Here is a 10,391-nt window from a genome sequence, read left to right as displayed (position 1 = left end):
CAGGTCGTTAACAGAAATCAGGTAATCAATCAAACAATGATTACTTGTTGTTATGTTTTACGGTTAGTGTATAGTGATTGTCGGACAATTGTGGAGCAAGCATGCGTATATAGTTTTGCTTTTGAACAACTCATTTATTTAGCTTAAAACTTGGTGCACGAAATAAATTTTTGCCCTAAAAGATTGTGCTAGATTGATTTTGTATTTGTAATAAAAATATAAATTGGAGTACTACATATGAAGACCGCAACAATTTGTTCAAAATAATATTCCGTGTAAGGTTCAAGCTACATAATAGTATAATTATAGACCTATATATATGAATATTTAGGGTATTTACATCAGATAGACTTATTACAGTGAATTGTCTTAGTACATTGTACTATGCCCGTACACATTCATAAACATGCATGCAGGAATTAAGTACTGTATATAATGGACAACTTATCAGTTCACCGGATGAAGAGGAAAACTAAACATTCCACAGTTCCGTTATTCACATATTTGGGCGTTATCGGTCATATTTGCAAACTATAAATACAGTTCCAGCTCTTTAATTGTTACCAGAAGAATGTGCTCTTTCTTCGAAAGTTCAACTAAAGTTTTCCACCCATGCAAAGTTTCCTTTCTTGAATAGGTGAACGAAGTCGTTTCTAGACGATCAATTATAACAAGTCTAGATCTCCAACTTCTCTTTGTTGGTTGGGTCTGGTTGGATTTGGTTCTGCTTTGGTCTAGTTGGGTATCGGTTACAAAACTCGTTCGGTGCCCTACGTGGCGATGCACATGTATTACGATGTCTTACGTTCGGTAACGCCTCTTGTATGCCACCAGCTAAAGTCTGTAGGTCACACCTGGAAAAATTCATCAGGAACTTGCTAGTCGTTTCCTCGGAAAATTCCAGATTGGCTCACCAATTAAAACGCGACCCCCATTGCACCAGTGACTATTGCTGCTGTGTGGCGTTAAACAGCACGGATATAACAAAAACAAAAAAAACAGTTGAATAAACTCCAAAATCAACTTGCAACTGATGTAAATGCCTTTAACTAAAATTTTCAAAATACGACTATGTTGAAATTTACAGGCAATTTTTTCGACAGTTTGGGTTTTCCGATTGGGAGGATTTTGTCAGTGACCCGAAAATGGTGAATTACAAAATGAATTCTGCCTTAACTGTGAAGGAAAGGAAACAAAACAGTACCGTGTATCTCTTTGGTGGATAAAGTTCAAATCTATTAAACAGACAACCGTATGCATGTGAAACTTTGTCAATTCATTTCTTCTAACCCTAACTTGTATAGTACATGATACTCCAACAGTAAAGCATGTGTCGCTCCATTTTCCACTACAAAACCCCAAACTTCATTTCCGTCGACCAATAAAAGTACTGCTGTGCCAAACATTGTCTAATCGGCAACCTCAATGGTCAAAGGACCATTAGTCTGCTCCACAATTGAGAGCTGGATTCGCATCCGCAAAACCAGAAGAACCCCGGATTGACGACCAATTGTCGAAGATTTGGTTTTGTTGGAAAATCAAACAGTAATCTACTTTTGACTTTGCATTCTTGAATTCAGTGGAAAACACTCATTGATATACAATGAGTAAATTAGAAGGAAGTTTGCACGCCTCACCATAGGGTCAATATTGCTGTACAAACCTGATGTATGTCCCATTGTCGACCCACGAGCTATACTTGCATGTTAAGTGCGTTCACTTGACAATACACTGAAAAAAAGGTATATTGATCGTAACAAAAAAAGTCTGCTTGGTGCTACCATGTACGAGGTTATAATAACATAATATCCTGTTGTCTAATGCAATCTTCATGTTGATTTAATAAAATGTGTGTGCTTTAACAGAATAATATGTTGCATTGACAGAATAATGTACGGCAATAACAGAATACATTCACGCCATCACTCTGCGAACCGACTTTTTAAACTATTTCTTGGCAGTACCCGTTATAGCCCATAGCCACGTCCCTATGTGGAATCACCTTTTCCAATTCAGCTCTGGTCCAAGCCAGATTGGTCATTATCTACTAACGAGTGTTAATTAGCCTAATTTAGGCGGGAAAAAAAGTTTCCCAAAAAGCCCACGCAGCATCCAGTCCAACTAGTTATGTTCGACTAGTGTTCACTATACGGCTTCATCTTGAATTAATTTCATAACTTGATTGAAGTTTTACGCTACACTTTAAAATATTTCACTTATACAATGCTGGCCAGCGTTATGGTGGGAGGAAACTGGGCAGAGACTGGGCGAAGCCCACGACCATCCGCAATGTGATGAAAAGAAGTCGTTTCTCACGTACGATCTAAGGCCTCAACTTGCAGGTATAAAAAGATATGTAGATAACAGATAAGATATATAAGTACAAAAATCAAAAAAAAGCACTTTATTTCTGATTTATATGAGTATAAACTAACAGTTCCACTAAACAACCATTAAAAGTGTGAAGCATCACCATTCTAGTGTGTCTTAATGGTATAAAGTGGATGGACCAAATTAAGCACCGAGGACGAAAGAAGTTTTAAAAGAATCATAACTTTTGGGTTCAAAATTCAAAAAGGATTTCTCACTCCTGATGAAACTTTCAATAGTGAGTTTAGTTTGCACACTGTGAGATAACAAATCAAAATGCCACATAAAGGAATTGTTGGAATGTATACATTAATGTAAGCAAATATTGTTCAACATGCCACAGAAACATCTTTATGGAATACTGGACAGAACAAAGTTTATTGTGAAAAAACAATATGAAAACTCTGTTTCAAAATAATGGACAGTGGCATAAATTAACAATATAGATAAAGTGTATATAAAAAAAAAAACATTTTACCTCATGTAGGATATATCATCGTAGATATTTAACAAAAACTACATGTAATTCAAATAATCTGTTAAATTTCTTGATATCATGCTCATTTGATGATATGGTCTATACAGTTAAAATGCCTTTAATACGTTCTACAACATATTCATAAAAACTATTTTAAATAAAATAGTAAGTAGCACAACACATGCCTCTGTACTAAGATTCTTTTAACATAGTGTTATATATGCTATGGCAATTATAGCACTTGTTCATGGAGCAATTAAGAAATTTGAACTTTAATCTCCAGGATTAATTTTTTTTTTTATTACAAAAGCATAAAAACCACCTTATAGTTAAGCTGACAAAAAGTTGTTCCAAGTTTGTAGAAGACAGAACTTATTTATATCGTAAATATAATAATGCTGACATGTTTCTTTCTTTTCTTTTTTTTTAACGAAGACTTGCCCAACATGTTAAATTTAAGATGAAGCTAAATAAGAAATTTATCAACTTCACTATTAACATGCACACACTAAATATAGATCCACAGCACTTCAATGTTAATACTTCATAAATTTACAGCTCTCTTGTCACAGATGACAAAACAAATAACAGCGTAAATGCAAGTTATGGATGTGTTCTTAAGAAACGTGATGATTCAAAAAACGAACAACCAAAGCAAATTAAAAAAAAACTGGCAAAAAACGTTTGGAAGACCCATAATCACATTCTGTTTGCTCAAGCTTTTACAATGACTTTAACTCCTTTACTTCATGAATTTTACTTAAAAATTTAAAAAGTCTTAATTCTTTATTCAATTCTGGCATAATCAATGAAGATAAGCAAATAAACTGGTATTAGTAATGAAGCATTTAAACTCTTTGCAGCTCATTCCAGTGCCCAATAGCCTACAGACTTGGATGGACGGCATTAAATGGTGTCCATTGGTGCGTGTCCAGGCCCGTTGGCATTTCAGATGAGCCTTATGGTTGTTCTGTGAAGCGCAGGTATGACTTGCCTGAGGGTACAGCCCGCACCTCCACTCCCTTAGGGAACAGCGTTGGTAGTTCATCTTGCTTTACACTTGGCAAAACCATGCACTTTCCTCCTTGCTACATACAATAATGGGAAATTGTTGATTAGCAAAGACCGCAGACTAGCTCGACGGTAACAAGAAAAATATACTTTCAAAGACCATAAACATTGCTGGAAACAAACATTATGATATTGTATTGAGCAAAGCCAGACATCCACCTTTGCTGGATACAAAGGACAGAATTGTAAAATCTCAAGGTAGCTATCCATCTAGCTAGAAGCAAATGAGAATTTTTGAATTCAAGCAACGCTCGTCATGGCAGAATGAATGACAGGCTTGGTGCCTAAGACTGAAATCCACAGATCATCTCGCATACAACTCTCAGGTGAAGCATTTCTTCGAAAAGTGTTGAAAAACTAATACTGGTACATTAGCAAAGGATCATAATCACTGTAGTTATACAAGTATCATGTGGCTAATTTTCAATCAGCGTCTGGTTCCTCTGGTGCTAGACCAATTATAAAACTCTAAGGGAAGCGGTTCTGTAGATACAGCTGTAATGTCAGAAAGTTTGCAGATGGACAAGGTACAAGGCAAAAACTGATGCCATTCCATATTAAAACTCATAGAAAGAACACCTAAAACTGATAATCTTACAGTTGATTCGGATTTCCTTGTAAGGCCTTGGTGACAATATCTGTCAATCTAATGCATGTTTGAAGGCCACTTGTCTTCCACCAGAATGGTACCTGTGCATATCTGTGCACCATATGTGCGAAAGTTTGTGACTTTCTGGCCAACGGTACCCCGGGCACTCCGTTTCTTTCAAGCAAAACTGACTGCCATCGTATCAGTGAAAAATTTAATTTATTTATTTGATTGGAGTTTTACGCCGTACTCAAGAATATTTTCACTTATACGACGGCGGCCAACATTATGGAGGGAGGGAACCAGGCAGAGTCCCGGGGAAACCCACGACCATCCGCAGGTTGCTGGAGACCTTGAAAATTCTTAAATGTGGCATTGAACAACAATCAAATGAACAAGTAAACAAAACCAGAATTCAAGCAGACAACTTTACCACCTTGATTATGGGATTTTCATTGAACAGTTTCTAACCTAGCCAGGGAAAGTTATTTTGAAAACAAAACTTACCACCCAGCCCTCAGGAGTTGCCACTTTCTTTGTTGCTGTCAACTGCAGAGAATCAATCACCCGCAAGATTTCACTGAAAAAAAAAAAATCCAAAAAAAAATCCGAGATGTTTTGAGAAATGCAACAACTTGCCATCCTGGACATTTAGGAATTACTTTGGCATGCAACCATAATTTGTTTATCTGCGTGCCATACAGAAGTTTACTCTGATCCTTCTCTTTTCTTTAACATGTGACGTAAATACGTGTATATTATATATATTTAACATTTGGGGATCTGTCTGGGTTAGTTTTTCAACGCAGGTTCTCTATGCATTCCAGTAGATGGGTAGTGTGAAGGAATGTAATGTAGACCTCGCTCTTCCAACCAGAGCTAAGCTAAAAAAACTGGAGGAGACAGACACTTCAGATGAAACTGAAACCAACACAAATCCTCTGCCTCAAAAAAAAAATTCCCAAAAAGTCATGAATATTGCATTTCCTGATGAAAGTCTCGAAAATACGATCGTATACATGTGAATGAAAATGGATTTAGTACATTTCTGACAATTGCTGATAACTGCGAAAACACATCAATTTATTTATTTATTTTTTTTGATTGGTGTTTTACGCCGTACTCAAGAATATTTCACTTATACAACCGCGGCCAGCATTATAGTGGGAGAAAACCGGTCAGAGCCCTGAGGAAACCCACGACCATCCGCAGATTGCTGGCAGGCCTTCCCACTTACGGCTGGAAGGAAGCCAGCATGAGCTGGACTTGAACTCACAGCGACCACATTGGTGAAAACACATCAATGCCATGACAGTGTTTTGGGGGACATGTATGTGAATCTAGCTCCGGCGCATTCCGCCGGGTCAATTTATAACATTAGACTGATTAACTCATGATTAACTTGTCTTTATATAGCTTCCTTCATCAGACTTCTCAGCGTTATTTAACAGCTGTGGGTTCATTTATATAGAATATTCCCTTGCACAGATATGGCTGAGAATACATTATTTAAATAGTATGGGAAAAGTGGGAGCTAATATAAATTCTGCTTGACAGCCACAACATGGTTCTGTTAACGTTCACAATTTGCATACGCTCTTGAGATTGTCCTGCTGTCTGAGATACTATAATTTCAAGTTCTTTTTGGCTGTAGTTTTCAGAATATCATCCAATGCTGTTTCTCTCTGACATCTTTCCCTCTGTTATCTTTCCCTCTGTTATCTTCCTCTGTTACCTTTCATCTCAACATCATTTGTCTTAGCCGCTTTCTAATGTCAGACGCAAGTGACCAGATGTTCGCTGTCTCAATGTCTTTTTAATGGTGTACTAATAAGATGGAGTGTCCGAAAGATGATATTAGCATAAAGTTAGGTCTTAAGATTGTTCACAAGTCTTGAAAATGTGGTTTCACACTATACCTTTGATAATGTAACCTTCAAAGTTCATTCTTAAAAATACTTGTAAATGCAGTTCATTGAATATGCAAGGATAATTTCTTACTCAAAGTTCCTTCCAGTGGTTGCAGGGTAGAGCAGGGATAGTTTGAGTTTCTTGTCTGGGCCAATGATAAAGACCTACAGAGGAAAATAAAAAGCTGATTAAAGTACAGTACTTGACCTTTCATTGACCTCTGCATAAGATAAGCGATGCGATGAGATATAATCAATGATTGTGAGTATCAATGCCCCCACCCCCTCCAAGATTGCTTCTGATAATCATACGGTATGCATGTATATTATGAAAAAATTATACAGAAAAAAAAAACTTTCATGACAGAGCAGTAAACTACTCCTGAATGTTTCTTGGAGAATGCCTTACAAGCATGCAGAAATTACAAGCCTTTGGACAAATAAAGTATGATGCAATGTATAGTATTAGTATGAGTGTAAATTTATCATGGGTACCACACTCAGAGCTCTCCCAACAGGAAGTGCCCTTTCTGGTAAAAAAAAAAAAAACACCTGTCTTACCGCGCGTGCTGTAAGTGGCAGGCCCGCTGCATCTTTCTCAGCAGGATCCAGCATGCCTAGCTGAACGGCCAAATCTCGCTTGGGGTCAGAGATGATGGGGTATGGGAAGTTTCCGCTGGTTCCACTGAAATCTTGGATATCCTGCAATTAACATATACATATTAGCTATACACACAGCTTAAAATGTTTGTGTTTTCCTTTATTTTTTTGACTCAAAAAAAAAAAAAAAAAATGAAATATAATTTTGCCTAAAAAAAGTAATCATCTATGAATAACAACATACTGGTTTGATCTGTTTCATATGGGGGTTCGTTGGGCAACTTCCTGCTGGGCTGTGCTCATATTTAACCTGACGATATTTTTGTGATTGCATAATTATTAGTAAGGTCTCCACTTTTAGGAGGGCTTTTTTTTTTGAGCCAATGGCAGAAGAAAATAAGCTGTGTACGGCAGCAGAGTGATCTAATGTGATAGCGTCGCTTTAAGGCATGGCAGGGCCAATCTGCCAAATTTAATATGCTGTAGTCCATTGCAGATAGAAAACCAATTAAACAAGACTTAACTGATCTTCTGAATCATGTGCTTTCAAGACTTAGGTAGATTCGGTCTTCCAATATTGCAAAAATCAATGATTTTCTGCAAGTAGTTTGATTTAAAACGTGGATACAAGAAAGTTAAAAACACAGGCAAGTAGTCCTAGTACCAAGCCGTAAAGCCGAGATGTTATTTTGCACTTTTAAGTCACTTTATCTGAGCAGAGTATGCAGATACAAACTCACAGAACCAATCAATAGTCCTATTTTTATATGAAGTGCTGAGAGAAAAAGTACCAAAAAATTACTGTTCGACACATGAAATACAAGTGTTTGAAAATGAAGTCATACCAGGATCTTATTTCCTCTTATAACTTATTTAATGAGGCTAGACTGGAAATTTGGTGCAATCAATTCATTCTATATTTGCTAATCAAATCAAATTTTCTGTTATTTTCTTTGCCAAAATAGTTCGACTAATTGCGGGTCAGTAAATTTCAGCCTTGTGCCTATACTATTTATGATGTTAAAATGGCATGTTATTATAAACAGTTCCAATCTATATTTTTATTTACACGGCAGTTTTGTCCTGTACCAAATAATTGGCCCCTGTCAAAATACTATTTGGAGCAGAACATTGTCCATCAGATTATTTCCAGGTTTCCATGATGACACATCACTAATGCATGGAGTTGATGAAACCATGCACCCTTTTCCCAATTCAAACATAATTGACATAACCCTAATATGAGGATTATTGACACCATGTGTTTGTGTATCCTATCACTCTGTAACAATATCAATATCAGGCTGACATTTCTGACCATGCCATATCAAATTTTATTGCTATAATGAGGGAGAGATGTGTGAATCTATCCACTTGCCCTTTCCACAAACAAGTTTTATCATAAAATTTTGTATGCCAGAACCTGAGGATGGTCGTGGGTTTCCCCCCGGCTGTGCCCGGTTTCCTCCCACCATAATGCTGGCCGCCATTGTATTAAGTGAAATATTCTTGAGTACGGTGTAAAACACAAATCAAATAAATAATTGAATAAATATCATAAAATTTTAAACCTATTAATTTCAAGAAACAATTTCAAGACTTTTAGGAAACACAGGAGTGCTCATGCACTGAGATTAAGATAGTACCTTGGACCAATCATTGTGGCTCTTCACATCATCACATGACAGGGCAATGACCTTGACATTCCTCTTCTTGAACTCAGGGATGAGCTTCAAAACTCTGCCCAGCTCAGTCGTGCAGACGGGTGTGAAATCTGCCGGATGCGAGAAGAGAATTGCCCATCTGCGAAAAAACATCAAATCTCACAGATCACACCGGAGAGTTAATGGTCTCTGGTCATGCTAATTTCACAGGCACCACAATCACCCAACCAGAAACAAATAAATAATTTGTTTGATATGCCTTTCGAAAACATGCTAAGCGGAATGGAATGGCACATATCTACTGCTAAATGTTTTAACTTCTTTAGTTACTCATTTGAATGCTGTTAAGGCTGTACAGGTACTCAAGAATTTTTCATTTATATGATAGTAGTATGTGGGACTTTAGCTTGAAGAAGTCGAAGTGCCCTGAATAAAAAACAATCATCGATATCCATGATCAGTGAGAGCAGGGAAATCTTGAAAATCCCCATGCACAAGATTAGTGGGTTTTGAACCCATAGCCGGTGTGTCCAAGCAATTTAAACTAAGTCCATCTGAATCTTTAACCGTAACTCTCTCATCCTCTGCCATTAACAAAAAAAAACAAGTAATAGTAACACACAAGTTACAGTAAAACGCAAGTAATAGTAATATACACAAGTAGTAATACACAAGTAATAGTAATATACACAACTAATAGTAATAGGCAAGTAATAGTAATATACACAAGTAGTAATACACAAGTCATAGTAATACACAAGTAATAGCAATACATATGTAGGTCAATACATATTTGGGGTGATCATGAAGTAGGCCTCACATAGGGCCACTGTTAACCTTGTAATACTGGGTCGGCTATTGAGGATGACTGGTTGAAAGATAGAATTCATTCAGTCCCACATATTCTGCACATTCATGTGTAAATGCAACTGGATACTGGAACGACTTTACTATTTGTATACATACACTGTAGCCTGCATGAATGTGCTCTACATGTTTATTGGTGCATAAAAGTTTGGATGAGTTGAGAAGTGGAATTTACCGCTTCAGGCAAAACCATACTAACATACTATATAGCATTTATATTTCTAAATTGAAGGAATGACTCTGCACAGTTTTGGTGCTCAGTTACAACGGTACAATGAAGGCACATATAATATTAAAAACATATGGGACTTGCACGTAACACTATCAATAGTTATAGTGGCCGAATGGCAGGTCACGTTTAAATGTTGCTAGGCCCATATCATATATTGTAAACCATGCATGCGCTCACCTTAATAACCTATTTCACGGCCTACCATGACCCATTTACTGTAGTAGGTCCCTTGTCAGTGGTCAAGCAATATTAAAGTTCAAGGTTTATACAGGTGGTACATTGAATAAATGTGTTCTATATATATCACATGAGACAACCTTCCAGTAGCACGTAGGCATATAAGCCTACCACCATTTCCCGGTACATCAAAACATGTTAGCAAATTTTTCAAATCATCCTACGGCGATATAAAACTTACGACTTTCCCATCCAGTCGTGAAAGTGAATGTCACCAATGGTTGTTGGCGCCTGGAAGTTGGGAAACTCTTCTCCTAAGTTGATGCCCATCTTGCAAAACTTACAGCGGTCAATCAGCCACGCTCCTTGTCCTATCTATTCGTTCACACCCACTGCTCCACAGCATGTGCGCCGCACAACATGTGCAATCGAA

General features: G+C 37.1%; 1 protein-coding gene across 1 annotated transcript; it reads right to left on the bottom strand.

The window, feature by feature from the left end:
* Positions 1 to 2,392: 2,392 nt before the first annotated feature.
* On the bottom strand, positions 2,393 to 10,345 carry LOC135480116 (peroxiredoxin-6-like). The gene is made up of 6 exons (XM_064759879.1): positions 10,200 to 10,345; positions 8,665 to 8,821; positions 6,980 to 7,120; positions 6,510 to 6,583; positions 5,016 to 5,088; positions 2,393 to 3,936 (listed from the first exon to the last, which is right to left on the bottom strand). Exons 1-6 carry the CDS (start codon positions 10,286 to 10,288, stop codon positions 3,808 to 3,810), a joined length of 663 nt encoding a protein of 220 aa, XP_064615949.1. The 5' UTR covers positions 10,289 to 10,345; the 3' UTR covers positions 2,393 to 3,807.
* Between the last annotated feature and the right edge of the window lie 46 nt (positions 10,346 to 10,391).

This window comes from Liolophura sinensis, chromosome 13, assembly GCF_032854445.1.
Source record: "Liolophura sinensis isolate JHLJ2023 chromosome 13, CUHK_Ljap_v2, whole genome shotgun sequence".
In the NCBI taxonomy this organism is placed as follows: Eukaryota; Metazoa; Mollusca; class Polyplacophora; order Chitonida; family Chitonidae; genus Liolophura; species Liolophura sinensis.
Note: the sequence above shows the minus strand (reverse complement) of the source record. Positions and strands in the feature narration are given on the sequence as shown.